The sequence below is a fragment of the Marmota flaviventris genome, chromosome 4, assembly GCF_047511675.1.
Source record: "Marmota flaviventris isolate mMarFla1 chromosome 4, mMarFla1.hap1, whole genome shotgun sequence".
Classification (NCBI taxonomy): Eukaryota; Metazoa; Chordata; class Mammalia; order Rodentia; family Sciuridae; genus Marmota; species Marmota flaviventris.
The window spans coordinates 76,721,245-76,740,207 of NC_092501.1; the positions used below are offsets into that span (position 1 = coordinate 76,721,245).

Consider the following 18,963-nt stretch of genomic DNA (forward strand, 5'->3'; position numbering starts at 1 on the left):
GGCAATTCACTTCCCAGGTCCTTTAGAGCACATTAGATCATATCATGATTGTGTTTGATACCATTATTTAAGGTAAAGATGGTGAACAGAGTCATTAGAACCCTAAGAATGAGGAGCCCAGATTTCTTGAAAAGGATATGATCATGTATAATATAATTAGCACACTAAAATACAACACACTCTGTGGTGAAGGATCCAGTTTTATCAATTTCCATTCGACCAAACACTGATATTTTTGTAATATTCACTAAAAACTAGGGGCTGGGGTTGTGGCTCGGTGGTAGAGTGCTTGCCTACCATGTGTGAGGCACTGGGTTCCATCCTCAGCACCATATAAAAATAAATAAAGGTATTGTGTTCACCTACAATTAAATATATATATATATATATATATATATATATATATATATATATATATATATATATATATATATATAAAAACTAATTACTAGAAAAATAAAATTAAAAAACAAACCAAAGGTGAGGGAAGAATAGGGAAAGATTGAACAATGGGAGTCAAGGTACAGTTAAATAGAAGAAAGAAGCTCTGGAGTGCTATTGCACAGTATGTTGACTATATTGTATATTTCAAAAAGTTAAATGAAGGGATTTGGAAGTCTTCACCACACACACACACACACACAAAAAGTGATAAATATTTGAGGAGGTAAATATGTTCAACCTGACTTAACCATTACACAACGTTTACATGTTTAAACAATGTTTACATGATGACATAATATTTAAAGGACATATTCATGATACATATACATCAAACATTACATGATATCCCATCAATATGTACAACTTTTTATTTTTGTGTAGCAGTAAAATTAAAAAAAAAATAAACCAAAGACATTCAAAATTCAAGTCCTGTTTTCTATTATTAGATGTGACAGTCATAAAACTACTCTGTCAAGTTGCTATAAAAGTTTCCAAAACATAACTGGGTGCAGTGGCACCTGCCTGTAATCCCAGCAGCTCAAGAGGACAAGTTCAAAACCAGCCTCAGCAACTTAGCAAGGCCCTGAGAAATTTAGCAAGACCCTGCCTCAAAATGCAAAATAAAAAGGACTGGGGATGTGGCTCAGTGATTACATGCCACTGGGTTCAATCCCCAGTACCCCCCCCCCAAAAAAAAATCCAAAATGCCTACTCTCAGTCTCTATCCTTACCATATTGCAAACTTGTATCCAACAGTTCTGAGATCACTCCAAGAACTCTCTGGCTCATTCCATCTCATTTCAGGCTGAGGACACTCCATTCTGAAGCCTGAAACCAGGGTTCAGAGAGGAAGATTATGGGGACACCCCAGAATTCTCCCTGGGAAGGTAGAGGCAGCCAGCATGGGAAGCTCAAGACCACTGAAGGGGAGATGGCATGAATTGTAACAATGACTGCTCTCACAGGCTGCAGGAAGCACTGCTGGGGTTCCTCTTTGCTAATCTACTTCAAAGAACCAGCCTATCTCTTGGTTGCCTCAGCTCTGAAGAGTTGCACTTCTTCAACTTCATGATATGAATAAATCAGAACATTTGCAGCTGCAACGTGGTAAGTGTCACAAAGAGAATGGCTGTTTCTCCAGGCCCTGAGAGTCTTGGAAACTCCATGACTGCTGGGACTTCTGGGGGTATGGCAGTATGATGCACCCTGGATGACTGTAGCAGGGTTCAGGGGAAGTACCCAAGCACTGATATGAGTGCCTGAAGGAAGCTGCCTCTTCACACTGATGTCTGGGTGCTTGAGATAACCGAGACAGTACTCTGACTTTTTTTGTTGCAGAGGTGAAATGTTAAAGAGGCTATCATGTGGCAAGTGACAGAAGTACTTGTGGGCTGTGCCCCATTCTTCCCAGGTTGTTCAAAGGTTTGGCTGTTGTGTCACACGGTATATTAATAAAACCCACCAATTCTTTGACATTCCTTCCATTGGGTGTTGACAACTCTTCCTTTTGAGTCTAGGTGGGCTTTGTGACTACCCAAAACACCATGCCACTTCGAGGTCTGGGACAGAAGAGATTGACAGCTTTTACTTCCTGTCCCTTGTAATACTTGCCCTTGGAAGCTAGCATGTAAGAAGTACAGCTACTCTGAGAAGACTCAAAGAATAAATTTGCCATGTTGAGACAGAGGCCATGGAGCCCTGAAGTGCTAGACAATATAAGAAAAGAACCTTCTGAGAAGTGAATCTTCCAGCTCCCGCACTGTCAGCTGATGCCACAGAGGCCACAGGAGAATTGCCTCATGAAGCTTTTCCCAAATGCCAGACCCACAAGATTATGAGCAAAATTTATTGGCTGTTTAAAGCTGCTAATATGGCTTGTTACCTAGAAATAAAGTAGAACTCCAGAGACAGCTTCTCTTTGCCACTTGAGACCCACCCTCCACCCTGTCCTTTCCTTGAAGATGAAGGAAATAGATTGTATCAATGGGCTTCCCATTGGGCTCAGCCACTGAGACCGTGAGCAGAGTGGAGGACTTGGAGGGAATAGGGAATGGCTGTGTCCTCCCTGCTTTCCTCTGTGGTATCTCCCAGGGTGTCTGCCTTTCTGCTGTGGGCCACAGCTTCTCCATGGGAGCTGTCTCCTGGATACTCCTCTTCTGCATTATTCTGTGATTCTTTCCCTCCCCCACCCTCTTGGGATTGTTATGCTGATGGTCACACACACACACACACAGATGTGGCCCCTCTGCACACTGTCCCACACTTTTCTAAAGTCCCTTTCTTAAACCCTCCTTAATCTGACAGTTACCTCTGTTTCTTCTTGGGAATAGGTACAGGATCTGAGGGAAGAAAGACTTCACAACCAAAAAGAAGCACCCTGTCTACAACTTTCCACATTCAGGCCACACACAAAAAAAATAATTTTGGGACATAGAGGACAAAAATCCTCCCATTCCCAAACCTCCAAGACATTTTCTTGGTACATCAAATTCCACATGAGAAGCAACAGGATATGGTCTGATAATAAAAATGCATCAAGTAGAGAACATTTCTTTTTTTGCCTCCATTTACATATCAACAAGGTGGGTAATAATCTTCCCTATCTCACCTTCCAAACCAAACTTGCATGAAGAAAAAATGAACCACTGATAGGGAATGTCAATGAGAATTGTTACATGTGGTCACAGGTAGAAGCAATTGTCCTCTTCCCTTTCTTACAGTGCCTATCTGGCATTTGCAGGTTTATCATTTCAACTTTTAGATTGTGATGATTTAACAAACCAAAGAACTATGACAGGAAGTGAGGTAGAAGCTTGCCTACACATGGATTTAACTCATACACGCTAAGAGGCTGGTTTTCACGGGACAGTCATCTAGGGAGAGAGTGACCTTAGATGACCTCTGACATCTGCTTCTCTTTTTGATCCTTTGTACCAGGCCACCTGTATATCCCTAAAAAAAAATATGATCTTAGCCCTAGATTGGGGTATGGACACCTAGAGGTCTTGCTGCAGATGAGTGCAGATTTTAGGTTCTCTCTGAGTAAAAAGTAAGACTGTGGGTATAAGATCTGATGACGTTGAACCCCAGGCTTGCCCATAGCCTCTCACAGTTGGTATTCTGGGTGCTCCAGCCCTTCCCTCCCTAGGCTTGCTTAGAGTACTGAACCCCAAGTTCTACTGTGATCTCACCAACCTTGACACTTGGAGACCTGCCCAGAGGTAAGTCCCAAAGATACTTGTTACTAGGGGCCCTAGTTACCCGTCCCCCACAGGGCTATAATGCAGAGGGAAGTCACAGTTGGCCAGGTGTCCTGGGGCCACTCAATTCACCCTGAAGCTTTTAGTACCTGAAGAAGATAATATCTGCTGCAGGTATATCAGGGCACAGAGCAGGAGCTCCACCCAGTACAGCAGACGATCTCTCCAAGAATACAGTTTTTTGAGAAGAAGACCTTTCAATTCTCAGAAAGCCCAGGGGTGGCAGGAGCCAGTGCTGCTCACCTCGTCCATCTCTCAGAATGATCTCACCATCACCAGTGATCCAGCGGTAGCAGGGGAACTCAATGTAATCCCCGTGGGGTGTCTTCAGTGTGATGTACTTTAAGTACCAGTCATCATGAATCCAGTACTTGCGCTTCTCAATTCTGATAAGTTGGATATCCCCCAATTCTTCATCCACAGTCACATCATAAGAATCAACCTAAGCAAAAGAAAGAATTAGCCCATTTGAGCCTGAGATCTGAAGAAGTTAAGTATATGTCACCGCAAACATTTTGTTTTGGCATATTAAATATTTTGGGTTAAAGGTGCTTAAAAAATGGCACATATAGGAAGATGACTCTGACCCCCTTTGTTTCCTAAAAGCAAAAGATAAAAGTCTGAGGTGATTTTACTTTTTGCACTTTAGAAGTCTTGTAGAGGAAGTTTGTTCCTAAGTTCACATGTTGGAGGATTAGGTCTAACTTTTCTTCTGCTAGATGCAGGGTCTTTGATCCACTTTGAGTTGAATTTTATGCAGTGAGAGATAGGGGTTAAATTTCATTCTATTACATATGGATTTCCAGTTTCCCAGAACCATTTGTTGAGGCTATTGTTTCTCCAATTTATGTTTTTGGCACCTTTGTCTAGTATGAGATAACTGTATTTATGTGGGTTTGTCTCTGTGCCTTCTATTCTATTCCATTAATCTTTAATGGGTTTTTTTTTTTAGTTCCATATCATGCTGCTTTTGTTACTATAGCTCTGTAGTATAATTTAAGGTCTGGTATTATGATGCTACCTGCTTCACTTTTCACTTTTTAAATTGTTTTAGTCACTCTGTTCCTCTTATTTTTCCAAATGAATTTCATGACTGCTTTTTCTATGTCTATGAAGAATGTCATTGGAATTTAGGTATTGCACTAAATCTGTTCAGTGCTTTTGCTAGTATGGCCATTTTAACAATACTAATTCTGCCCATCCAAGAAATGGGAGATCTTTCCATTTCTAAGGTCTTCAATTTTTTTCTTTAGTGTTCTGTAGTTTCCATTGTAGAGGTCTTTCACCTCTTGTTAGATTGATTCTCAAGTTCTCAAGGTGTTTTTTTTTTTCTTTTTGAGGCTATTGTAAATGGGATAGTTTTCCTAATTTCTCTTTCAGCAGATTCATGACTGATGAATCACGCAACTAATTTATGGATGTTAGTTTTATATCCTGCTACTTTGCTGAGTTCATTTATGAGTTCTAGATACTTTTCAGTAGAATTTTTGGGGTCTTCTTAATATAGAATCATGTCATAGGCAAATAGGGATAGTTTGCGTTCTTTTTCTATTTGTAACCCTTTAATTTTTTTCTTTTGTTTAATGGCTCTATCTAGAGTTTCGAGGACTGTGTTGAATAGAAGTGGTAAAAGAGTGCATCCTTGTCTTGTTGCAGTGTTTAGAGGGAATGTTTTCAATTTTTCCCCATTTAAAATGATGTTGGCCTTGGGTTTAGCACATATAGCTTTTTATAATATTGAGGTATGTTCCTACTATCCCTACTATTTGAGCATGAATGTATACTAAATTTTTCCAAATGTTTTTTATACATCTCTTGAGATAATCATGTGATTCTCTTCTTTAAGTCTATTGATGTGATGAATTACATTTATTGATTTCTGTATGTTAAACCAGCCTGCATCCCTGGAATTAACCCCACTTGATCATGGTGCCTATCTTTTTAATATGATTTTTATGCAATTTGCCAGAAATTTATTAAGAATTTTTACATGTATGTTCATCAAGGATATTGATATGAAGTTTTCTTTCCTTAATGTGTCTTCCTGGTTTTGGTATCAGGGTAATTCTAGCTTCAAAGAATTAGTTTGAAATTGTTTCCTCTTTTGCTATTTCATGGAATAATTTGAGGAGGATGGTGTTAGTTCTTTGTAAAGCAAAATAAATGAAATAAAAAAATAAATAAAAGGAAGCACCAAAAAATTTATTCAATCAATAAATCAGCCAAGGACCTGAACAGACACCTCTCAGAAGATGATATACAATCAATCAACAAATATATGAAAAAATGTTAATCATCGCTAGCAATTAGAGACATGCAAATCAAAACTACTCTAAGATTTCATCTCATTCCAGTCTGAATGGCAGCTATTATGAGAACTAACAACAGTAAGTGTTGGCGAGAATGTGGGGAAAATGTACACTCATACATTGCTGGTAGGACTGAAAATTGGTGCAGCCAATATGGAAAGCAGTATGGAGATTTCTTGAAAAATTGGGAATGGAACCACCATTTGACCCAGCTATCCTTCTCCTCAATCTACACTCAAAGGACTTAAAAAACAGCATACTACAGGGACACAGCCACATCAATGTTCATAGCAGCACAATTCACAGTAGCTAAACTGTGGAGCCAACCTAGATGCCCTTCAGTGGATGAATAAATTTAAAAAATGTGGCATATATTCACAATGGAATATTACTCAGCAATAAAATAGAATAAAATCATGGCATTTGCAGGTAAATGGATGGAGTTAGATAATAAAGTTAGCCCATCCCAAAAAACCAAATGCCAATGTTGTCTCTGATATATGGAGGCTGATTCATAGTGGGGTAGGGAGGAGGAGCATGGGAGGAATAGATGAACTCTAGATAGGGCAGAGGGGTGGGAAGGGAAGAGAGGGGACACGGGGTTAGAAATGATGATAGAATGTGATAGACATTATTACCCAAAGTACATGTATGAGGACATGAATTGGTGTGAATATACTTTGTATACAACCAGAGATATGAAAAATTGTGCTCTATATGTGTAATAAGAATTGTAATTCATTCATATATAAATAAAAAATAATTAAAATTTAAAAATCAATAAAAGGAATAAAATCAAACTTAAAAGCTTCTTCACAGCAAAGGAAACAATCAAGAGTGTGAAGAGAGAGCCTAGAAAGTGGTGAAAAAAATTTTGCTATTCACACCTCAAATAAGATGTTAATTTCCAGGATACACAAAGAGTTCAAAAAGCTTAACACAAAACGAACTAACAAACAAATAACCCAATCAATGAATGGATGAAGGAACTAAACAGACACTTATTAAAAAAAAGAAAGAATGGTCAACAAATATATGGAAAAAATGGTTAACATCTCTAGCAATTAGAGAAATGCAAGTTTAAATTATACTGAGATTCTACTTCACTCTAACCAGAATGGCAATTATCAGGAACATAAATGACAATAAATGTTGGCAAGGATGTGGGGAAGAGGATAGGCTCATACATTGTTTATGGGACTTCAAATTAGTGCAACCACTCTGGAAATCAGAGTTTTGAGATTCCTCAAATCTAGCAATGGAACCACCATTTAACCCAGTTTTCCCACTCCTTGGTATATGTCCAAAGGAATTAAAACCAGCACACTACAGTGATACAGCAACATCAATGTTTTTAGCAGCACAATTCACAATATTTAAGCTCTGAAATCAACCTAGATGCCCATCAAGGGATGAATGGATAAAGAAATTGTGGTATATACATTACATATTGCAATATTATTCATCCACTAAAGAAGAATGACTTTGAGACATTTGCTGGTGAATGGATTTATCTGGAGACTATCATGCTAAGTGAAATAAGCCAATCCCCAAAAGCAAAGGTCAAATGTTCTCTCTGAGATGTGGATGCTAACCCACAACAGGGGGCAAGGGCAGTGACTAGAAATTCAGTGGATTAGACAAAAGGTAATAAAGGAAAGGGAGGAGAGATAGGAATAGGAAAGACAGTGGAATGAATCTGACATAACTTTCCTATGTCCATGCATGAATACACCACAGTGAATCTCAACATCATGTACATCCACAAGACTGGGATCCTAATTAGAATAAGATATATCCCATGTTTGGAAAAATATATCAAATAGATTCTACTGTCATGCATAACTAAAAATAACTAACAATAATGCTAAAAAAAATTAAAAAAAGAAAGTTTCGGGTGATAGACATTCCTCCTATATTAAAAGGAAAGTAGAATTCTTTTAATCAAGAATAGGATATTGAAACAGAATAAAATCTGTACAAATAGACCTTATTAACCTAACCCATATTGAGACAGGGACTGTGACAAAAGGCTGGAACCATGCAATAAACTACTACCCTTTGCAGGCTTCTCTACCTTTGTGCTGTTTTCAACAGACCTCTTACAAGACCCTGATAAAACCACAGAAACAGCATGTTTGCACAAGATGAAATTGTTACCAAGACGAAACCTAAATAAACTCTCCAGCTTCACTAGTTCATAGTGAACTTAGAAATCACTCATTCTGAAGGTCACACAGCTAGGCAATATATTAGTAGTTTCCCACTAGCTTTGCTGTAGGTAGCACCTCTAATGTGTGGTTGATGATAATGGTTGCCTAGGTTACTTTTCAGCAACCTGAAGCCTGCTTTTACTGAAAACAAAGACCCTTTCCTTGGTCCTGCAGATGTCTGATAGGTGAGTGAAATGGGATGGAAAGGTTTGGCATTTCTGTTTTCATATTTTATTTGTGCCTTTTACCACCTTAACTTTTGGATCAGATTCTGTTCAGCCCTGCATGCAATGATGATTACCCGTTAGAACTGGTCTGTGTGTTCTCTTAGCAGCAATAGCTACCCAAACACCTAGAGTCCTTCAGCCCTATCATAAGGCCCAGATCCAGCCACAAGATCCGTTTGTGTCCACATGATGATGGCACCAGCTGCAAGAGGAACTCAGCAGTTGCTGGGACAAGTTGACCATAACTGTTCAGTGATCTGAGTCCTAGGCAAGAAGAAACATCTTTTATAACTGTACCCTTCTCCAGTAAAAAATTACTAGATCCACCTCATCCCAGCAAATAAAAGCTGGCACCCCATTTTTGTCTGGGAAGCAGCCTGGTCTCTCAATCAGTGCTTTTTTCATTCAGTTGAAGTCCCAATTAAAGCTTTGCATTGGGCACACTTGACTTGATTACATTTCTACTATCACAAAGTTTAAAGCTCCCTTCTCTGGCATCACTAACTTTCTAGTTACTTTTTTAACTTAACTACCCTTGACCAAACCCCTTATTATATTCAACAACTTACTATTCTTTGTATAATTCAATATATAAATTATTGACTTTGCTTTTGTAGGGTCTTCATTTCTTTTTGAGGGCTACAGTGTCATGGAAAACTTGAATTAAATAAATTTGTATACTTTTCTCCTTTCAATTTTTCTCAGGTCACTTTAACTCTCAGACCCAGACAAAAATTGGAAGAGGTAAGTTTTGCTCCCTCTTAGTTTATTTAGCCAAGATTTTTATTTTTAAAAAGTTGAAATTGACATAATAATTGTACATAATTATGGAGTATGAAAGATATTTTGATACATGTATACAAATTTAATGATCAAACTAGGGTAATGAGCATTTTCATTACCTCAAATATTTATTTCTGTTTCTTAGAAACATTAAAAATTCCCTCTTCTAGCATTTTAAAATATGAAATAAATTATTATTATTATTATTATTATTATTATTATTATTATTATTATTATTATTTTAACTATGATCACACTGCTGTGTTGTAGAAAACTAGAACACCTATCTGCATTTTGATATCCAGTATCCAACTTCTTTCTATCCCCATTACTATTCCCAACATCGTAGTGACCGCTATTTTTCTGTTTACTTCTATTTATCAACATTTTTAGCTCCCCCATATGAGTGTGACATGGAGAGAAACAGAATACAGAGTTTGCTTTTTTGCACTTGGCCTATTTCACTTACCATGATGTCCTTTAGACTCATTAATATTGCTACAAAAGACAAAATTTCATTCTCTATTTATTATATATATATATATATATATATATATATATATATATATATATATATATATATATTCATCATATCCATATATATGAAATGCCACATTTTCTTTATTAATTTTTCTGTTGAGAGACTCCTTAGTTGATTATATATCTTTAGCCAAGATTCTTAATGATCTCCTTAAATGAACCCTTTAATTCATTTAGTCAAGACATATACCAAATGCTTCCTTAGACAAATCTCTGTGCTGTACCTGGAGTGGCAGAGATAGTCAAGTCCCGTGCTCTGCCTTCATACAAATGAACTCCAGTGGCCCAGGAACCTCTTTGGTCTACACATGGCTCATATTGGAGTAAGGGTATATGCCAAGGCAAAGGCTGGCACCTACCAGGCCAAACTCCATAAGGGTCCTCTTTAGCTGCTCCTGTGGGCCAGAGAAGAAAAGCTGGCCCTCACTCAGGGTCACTCTGCAATGCTCAAAAGGCTTGATAACAATGCCTGTGACATAGACATAATACTTTTGGGAGGCAGGGAGATATCATGACTTTTTTTCTCAGAGGAGGATGCTGAGGCCCAATATGACCAAATTCAGCCATTAATGGAGCTGGAATTCCATTCCAGGCTTTCCTGCCACAGTCACTTCATCTTTATTAGTTTTCAACTTATTGAATAATAAATGGATAAAATGGAAAGGCTCAGAGACAAATGAGATCATAAAGATTCATTTTGAATCCTCTTGAATAGCCATATAGTGATGCCAAGAACAATCAGACAACATTCTCCAAGCATCTGTGGCACTGGTGCTAGATGGGGACCTCCTTGCCACTAGAATGTGTCACTCTCTAGGCTGTGAGTAACACTGCCACCCAGGTCCCTGGGACCTAGATGCTGGGTGACCTCAGCATGCCTAACTCCTTTATCCTGGGCATGGATGGGCGCAGCAGCAGTGACCACAGCTTCTGCAAAGCTTGTGTCTGCAACAATCAGTAGATGAGGAAGAAAGATGCGAATTCAAACATTGCATCTATGTTCCAGTGACCAGCAGATTTGAGAAGGCCCAGACTCAATGCTCTCAGAGATAATTTCTAAGCCAGATTTCTTTGAATTTTTCCCTTGGCAGTAGAAACTAGAGTTCTTGGAGTGATAGTGAAGCAATCAAAAGGACTAGGAATGTTCACCTTACATGTGATTTTATTCATTCCTATCTCCATTCCCCTCTCTCCAAGCTGCCAGGATAGCCTCTAAAGAACTTTCTAAGAGGAAGGGAAGTTGGGTGTTTGAAGCAAACCTCTTGGCTCTGAACACAATGAACAGTTTTGCATGTGGGACAAGGCCAGACGCTGTGGTCAGAAAGCAGAAGCTTCCTCCTCAGGCCCTGTGGTCTAGGCCAGGATCCTCAGTTAGGAACAGTTTAGTGAGCCAGGCCCATGTGCTGGGATGACAAGTCCTATGCAGGCTCCTGTTTGGGGATCACAAGCCTAAGGTATTCCACTTGTATGTGATCCTCTGTCCCACCAGAATGCCTTTCTGAGGAGAGGGTACAGGTCTTGCCTGGTCAACTCTAAGAAAGACCACTTCACCCCACAGTTTGTTCTATGTGAAACCAGGGGGTTCTGGCAAGGCTATATAGATACAGCATTGACCTAAGAGCCTGCAGAATCTCAGGCAGGGGCTCTGTCCTACTGCAGGGTGGTGACCTGCTGGGAGAAGTCAGAAGGCACCATGATAATGTCAAGTTAGGGACAAAAACCCAAAAGAGGGGTGAGGATGAATGAACTGGAATAAGATGAGAAAGGATGCATCTCTTGAAGGGGGTTTCTAGTGGTGGGAGAGCAGAAAACTTCTTCACACGCATCAGCAGGTAAGGGTAGCCTCTAATGGAATGAGAGGTCCAATTTCCAGGGCCTTGGGGGCATCTAGAAGAACATGGGATGGGATGGCCCAGAACTGGCTGCCTGCAGATCATCTATCCACCCATTCCAGAACCCACACACCCCAAGGATCTGCAGAGGCCTCAACCCTCCTATGGGCCAAGATGGAGTCCTGGTCCTACTAATAGGAAGGGCAATGAGGAGCACATGTCTAGAGAACCAAGTGAGCTCTGGTGTCTGGAGCTCTGAGTTCACATTCCAGTTCCAAAGTGACTGGCCACGTGGCCTGGGCAAACTGCTACACTTTCTGAGACTGCTTCTTCATTTTCATGTGGAGATTACACCTTGTTAGCAGGACCATTGAGAATTCTAAATGATAAGATGCCTGTATTACCTTTCTACAAGGGCACAGGCCTCTGGCTGTGTGCATCAGAACCACCTGGCTTCGCTCCCTGACTCCAGGAGGTTATAACAATACCTGTGAGTAATAACAACATAAAACAGGCCCTGAACTGTGGTCTATCTGGGTCCACATGGGCCCAGCAGAGCAGCCAGGAGTACGTATTGGAGGAACCCCCCATGTGCTTAAACTCCTGCCTCAAAACCTGGAGAGAATCCTGTGAGGGTCGAGAAGTGGCTGTGAGGACACAGGAGAACCAGAGGCATTTTGCTCTGCAAGCAGAGCAGAGGGAAGTCAGAGTGTGGTCAGGACTAAACAGCGGCTGCCAAGAGGTCTGGACCCTGTCCCAGGGCAACTGCTGCAGGGGAAGTGGCTTTCCTGTGGCTCTCAGGGGCAGGAGGGGGTGGTGGATATCCCAATGTGTAGAGGACAACCGTTCTAAAGTAACAGGTATCAAGAGGACCTAAGGGGGACACAATCATGGGAAGAAAATGTCCAGGACCTTGGAATAAAATAGAGAGACAATTTCTTTTTGCTGGGAGTGGTAACCCACAGAAGAAACTGAGCAGCTTCTCTGAGGGTGGGAATGGCAGGATGACCCTTCAACACACTTTGGTACAGTCACTGTACAATGGGACTCTTCTGGAATCCTGCCCCATCCATGCCTGCAGTTATCTAGCAGAGAACCCTGAAGTAGTTGCACCTGGGATGATATCATTGAAAGGTCTTACAAGGATTCAATCTGCCATCTGACTGGGTCATCCATAGGAAAAGCAGGTCAGGCCCACACTGTGACTTGTCTCTGGCCAGCCCAGAGGCTTTTTTGGCCTGGTCTTGGACATACCAGGAGATGAACAGGGTCTCAGAGATTCAGCCAAGACCAGCTCTGGAAATCTTAGGGGTCAAAGCCAGATGGCTGTAGCTCTAGTATCCCAGGGGGCAGTTACTAGAAGTGTCACAGACAACAGAGAAAATCATCCCTCTAGAAAAATACCAAGGTCACATAGCAAAATAAGGCCTTAGGAAGTTATGTAGAACCACCAGATGTGCTGAACTTCCTCCCTCCTCTCTGAGGGCCAGAAATGCTATGATAATGCTCTATTTGTTGTCCATGTGCTGTAACACACAGAATTCTGCATGGTGGACACTATAAGCACCAAGTAGCACACAATGGGTACTCAATGAATGTTGTACATGTGAATAGCTAAGTGAGTATCATTTTATTTTTTAGACGGACACAGATGTCAGAGAGGTGAGGCCACTACACTGCTAGTGAGCCCCTGTGGCTCATGATGCACACGTACAATGAGTGGTAGCCTAGAATGAGTTCCTCCCACTGGTCCTCACAGACATGTCTTTAAAGAAGGCCTGACTTGGAAATCAAAGACTCAGCATTGAGCCCTGGTTCATCCATTCCACAGTATAAAGGAAGACCAAAGGTGGGAGGACACAGAGACTTTCCTAAGAAAGTGTTTAGCAGCTATTTGGAGCTGGTCAGATTCAGAGGTGAGTTAAGTGGAGAGGAGGAGTGGGAAAGGCATTTCAGATACAGGAAACTGGGAGAGAAATATCCCTAAGGTGGGGAATTTGCATGCAGAGGGAGGAAGACTGAGACACAGAGTTTCTGCAGAGGGAGGTAGATGGTACAGTGGTTGAGATGCTAAAGAGACACAAGAAACCTATATAATTCACTAGCCTCAGGTCAGGAAGTCCAATTGGCTGATATTAGTAGTTGTTTTCAACTCTGTATTTGGTATATGATTTTAAGGCTTTTGAATACAATCATACTTTGCTTAATGACAGGGATATGTTCTGAGAAATCATTATGAGGCAATTTTGTCATTGTGCAGCACTTATAGTGTGTATGTATGTACATAAACCTATATAGTATAGCTTACTACATGCCTAGGCTATATGTCATAGCCTGTTGCTCCTAGATTAGAAACCTATACGGCACATAATTGTATTCAATAACGGAGGTCCTGTAACACAATGGTAAGTATTCGTGCATCTAAACATCTAAACATAGAAAAATGTCAGGCAATCGCAAATTTTCAGCTCCATTGTATAATCTTATGGGACCACTATAAAATATGCAGCCGTTGTTGACCAAAACATCATTATGTGGTGCACGACTGTATTTCAGTGAAGTGTTAGTTAATCAGTTTCCATTTGAGCTATCTTTTAGCATTTTAAGAAAGCTCATTCATTAATTCATTTGTCTCTACTTCAGATCTCAGCTGTTTCTAGGTGGGATGGGGAAAAGGATCTCTCTGCTGGAGAAAGGACGTGGCTCACCAGGGCTGCACATCTTGGAGGGGGACTGATGAGAGGCTGGTGGGGGGAGACTCTGTGGAACAGAGAGGAAAGGATACTGGGAGAAGACAAAAGAGAGACTAGGACAAAGAGAAAGGGAGACCAGAAGAAAGAGATCAGGAGACCAAAGGACTGAGAGGGGGTGGAAGGGACAATGGGTGAGAAGACTTAGAGCTGAAGGAGAGAAAATGTGGGGCACAGAGCTGGGAATTGAAGGAGCAGAGAGGGGCCCTCTAGGGGAAGCTGAATACAAGGAGGAAAGGAGATATTGGAGCAGAAAAGAAGGGAGAGTTGTAGGATGGAGGGAGGAAATGGGGCCTTTGAGGGAACAGGTAGCCCAAGAAGAAGAGGCAGAATGTAGGGAAGAAATGGGGGCAGGCAGGAAGTATTGGGACATGAAGAAAGAGAATTACATGAAAGAAATATTTTTTTCTCACTAATATATTCTTCTTGAGAAGGAGGTACTCTAGAATTTATTCTTAATGAATATAAGAATATTCACTGAATTTATTTAAGAATATATCATTAATAATTTAAACTTCCTGAATATATTAAAAAATCATACATTGAACCTCATCCTATAGCCGTTAGCTAAGTGTGTGTGTGTGTGTGTGTGTGTGTGTGTGTGTGTTTGCTGGGAACTAAACCCAGTGCCTTTAGCATGCTAGGCCAGCACTCTCCCACAGAGCTACACTCCCTACCCTCTGATGTCATTGAAAGTACTACAGTAGAGTGAAATGGGCCAACTAAATTTCTCTAGTAATCTTCAGAATGTTAAGGTCATCCCATTTGAGTTAAATTACTTTAAGTTTACAGAGTTAAAGACACAATCAATTTTTCACTTTTGCCAAGAGGCTGGCTAGCCCCTAGGAACAAGGTCATTTGGTGTCACCCCAGCTTTGTCCAGCAGACAGTGGGGAATAAATGAAGATATGATGCTTACAGGAGAATTCTACCTGAGAAAGACTCCATTCCTGGTCTTGAGATGAATCACCATCTGATGACAATAATCAGAAATTTGTAACTCAGTTTATTGAAAAAATAATCAATCCTATTACTGGACTGAATGTGCCTTAGGGGAGGAGATTGTTGACCTGCTACAATCTGGAAATTGTCAAATTGGAAATTATTGAATTGGTTGTGTTGAAATATTATTATTATTATTATTATTATTATTATTATTATTAATGGTAACCACTGCAACATTTTTCCAAGTAAAATGGAATAGCCTTATCTTTTTAGTAAGTACTTCTGCTAAGATTTCTTTTCTACCTTTACACAAAAGGGACAGCTGTCTTTAAAGATATACTGCCTAGAGAATGAGGAAGCAGTTCTGGGCTGTGCAAGATAAAGTATGAAGTAATTTTGCATCAACAGGAACTTTCTCAAAATCTGATTTTTTTCAAAGGACCTTTCTCACCCAGCTGGTTCCTGATAGTGCACCTGCCCCTCTTGACAGCTGCTCTCAATCCAATGGAAATGTGGCATGCAAATATCTCCTGAAATTTGCCTCTGGAATTTTCACTGAGGTGCTCAATCACAATGCCATTTGAATGACTTCTCAGGATAGAAAGTCAAAACAGAGGGAAATAATGAACAGAACTGCACTCTCACCTTTTGTCCAAGGACTACATGATGGCTCCGTCACTGTGTCCTCTCCTGAGAGGAAACACACATGGGTTGTATAAACTATGCTGCAGAGCCTATGCTCTGAAGGCCTTGTGCTTCTAGAATCTTGCAGCATGTAGAGAATGGGGTCCACTGTATTTCACTTATAAAGGGGAAGTAATCTGTTCTCTGTTTTCCTGCCCCAAGTACTGGGGTGGGCGGATCCATGATATAATGGAGACAAATGAAGGTGCTTCAGAGATGGCAAAAGATGCCAACAACCCAAATGGATGACACATTAACTCCACTGCATCATGATCCTCAGGGCCAGTTCCTTGACTGGGAACCAAGCAACAGAATTTCTCACTCTCAACATCTAAATTTCTGTGAAGGGAGCTCAAGCCAGGTTAAAAGTGTGCTAAACTTAGCTAAGTGCCAAGTCAGGTTACAGCATGTTTCTGAGGCTGCAGGTTAGGAATTCAGCCCACTTAGGTTTTGGAGTCCAGAAAAAGAATAGACTTATTTTCTTACTTATGTTCTGCAAGCCAGAACAGTGTGACATTTATCCAAAAAGCATTCAATTGAAACATGAAAATTACAAGTTGTGTCTGTTGTAAATAGTTCTGACAAGTTTCATGTGGGTTGACCTAATAAACTATATGGTGAGAAAGCAACTTGATAAAGTCTCAATCTTTTTGGTTGTGGGATAGTGGAAGGAAATGTGGTTTTCCTATGCATTTGCAGTATGTCTGGAACTATTATCAGTTATTTGCTGAGCACTTCCTATGCACCAGGTGCTAGATGAGGCACTGAAAACTGTGACTTACCCATGCTCACCAGAGAAAGCCATGGAATGAAATCCACAACCCAGTCAGCATCAGGAGTTTGCTGCTAAATGAGGTCACCTGTGCATGGCTTCTCACAGTGTCTGGCATAATAGACTAGAGGTTCAATAAATGTGGGCTGCTTTTGCTCCTCAAATTCCCAGGTTCCAGGGAACCTCTACCAAAGAGGAAGAAATGAAGGGAAGCCCTTTTCCTCTTCTACGTATCTAAAGGGTTCTCTGGTATACTTTTGCCAGAAGTGGCAAGTACCCCTATGTCTCTCAAAGGTCTCCCCTCACCTGGGTTTGCTTTATCCTTACCTGTAAACTCTGAAGCTGTCTTGATGTAAAAGACACTTGTGAAAGCCACTCTCAGCCACCAGGTGGGATCATGACTCATAGACCAGACAGAAGCCAACCTATTTTACAGTTGGCCTAAGTGAGGTCCACAGGGAGGTCAGAGGATCAAACTAGTGGTCAAGCCAAGGTTGGACTAGGGCCTCTGAACTCCCTGATTTGCACCTTCTTCCCACAGCTCATGTCTGTCTGAGATGGTGTCAGTGCTTCACAGCAAGCCAAAGGACTTAAAGAAAAGGACCTCTCTCATCCCCTTTGCTAGCACCTCTAAGAAGCAAGGGCAAAAGAAGTACGACCTACAACACTTGCCCAAAGAAGGGGCTCAGAGCTCCATTTCGTAAATGAAGAGGAAACATTGTTCCTTTTCCCAGGGAAGAAGCAATGGCACCCTGCAGAGGGCACACAGGTAACTCAAGGTCCCCTACCAGATCCCTATGGCCAGGAAATTCAGGACATTCCCTCACCATAGTCCAGCTCACACTGAGAGGGACTCAGGTGCCCCCAAGCCTAGACCTGGCTGCCGCCACTGCTGAATCCTGAACGCGCCCCCAGTCATATCCCAACTGCCCTGACGGTCCTTGGAAGCTCCTAGTCCCACCTCCAGTCTACTACATCCCAGTCCAGGCCAGCCCTCCCTGCCCTGCCCTGTTTGCCCGGACTGGCCCTCAGGCCCGCCCCTCCTCCCGCGTCCAGGTCTCTGGGGCACAGAGGCAGCCCGGCGCTCCCCTGCCCTGCCGCGCGAGTCCTCACCGCGCCCCGCTCGAAGTCGTTGTAGAAAGCCTTGTCCAGCAGGTGTTTCTCGCTGCAGCCCGTGGAGCCCACGAGGCTGAGGTATATGTAGTCGTCGGTACCGGCGAACCATTGGCTACCAGTGGCCACGGTGACCGTGTAGGAGGGCATGGTTGCAGACTGTGAGCACCGCTGGCAGTGGGCTCAGGGGACCCGGGTAACTTCCGCACGGCTGTCGGTGCCCGTCTGTACCTGGCAGTGCCACGTCTGTGGCTTCCGTTCGCAGAGAGCAGCAGTCGCCGGGTCCCGCCCCCTGGTCCCAGCCCCGCCTCTAACAATAGCCCCCGCGTTCCCCCACTTATTACCCCACTGTGCGGTCCTGTGGTTCTGGTGGTGTCTGATTGCTAGTTTCTAACTGGAGAGGGGTCATCCATTCCTACTACTCGCCTCCGCAAGGTAGACGCATGTTCTAACAGCTAAGGAAGGGAGACTATTAGGTGCCACCAGCTCATTCATTCAGTTTCTTATCGTTTCCACGCTTCACCCTTCCTTCCCTGCCTCTGCTTCCCTTCGTGCCACGGTCCCTTAAATCAATGGAGTTGGGCTCCCAGGATCCCTAGAGAACGAGCCATAGTCCCTCCCCTTATCAAGTTCCCAGTGTGAGTCGGGGGCGTCCCGACAGAGGCTGTTACTCATGCAGTGGTGACTTAGATCAGAGGCGCTCTGCAAGTCCCCAGGGGAAAGAGGAACCCACCTGATGAGTTAGGAAGGCTCCCTGAGCTGATACTGAGGGTAGAATTTATGTCATAGAGATTTCTGTCAGCCGTGACTTCTTCGTATTGTGGAATGAGCGTTTCGCTGTACCTGGCACCCACAGGCATGCAGGGAAGCCGACCACCACTGTCAGTGAATAGCGGGAGGATAGGGGCAGCCAGGACAGGAAAGCCCTAATCTGTTACTCTAGGGGCTGTCTGGAGGAGGTCGACTCGCTTTGGGGAGGCAGGGGCTTGTGGTGGGAAAGGAGATAGTCTTTATTTAAGGTAGTTCAGGGAGTGGAGTGGACAAATGACTGGAAGGACAGTCTAGAGAAAGTAAATTCTACATCAAGAATG

At 42.0% G+C, this 18,963-nt stretch overlaps 1 protein-coding gene across 2 annotated transcripts in view; it reads right to left on the reverse strand.

The window, feature by feature from the left end:
- The window catches only part of Alox5 (arachidonate 5-lipoxygenase), a 58,641-nt gene extending 40,530 nt beyond the window's left edge, over positions 1 to 18,111 (reverse strand). Inside the window, exons 1-2 of one of the 2 annotated variants that reach the window (XM_027947935.3) lie at positions 17,873 to 18,111; positions 3,948 to 4,146 (exon numbers count right to left, since the gene is read on the reverse strand). In XM_027947935.3, coding sequence (XP_027803736.2) covers positions 3,948 to 4,146; positions 17,873 to 18,022 — 349 coding nt within the window. In that variant the 5' untranslated portion in view covers positions 18,023 to 18,111. Of the gene's footprint in view, positions 1 to 1,175; positions 1,324 to 3,947; positions 4,147 to 17,872 lie in introns of those variants that run through there. The other variant, XM_027947936.3, reaches the window with a different exon arrangement.
- Between the last annotated feature and the right edge of the window lie 852 nt (positions 18,112 to 18,963).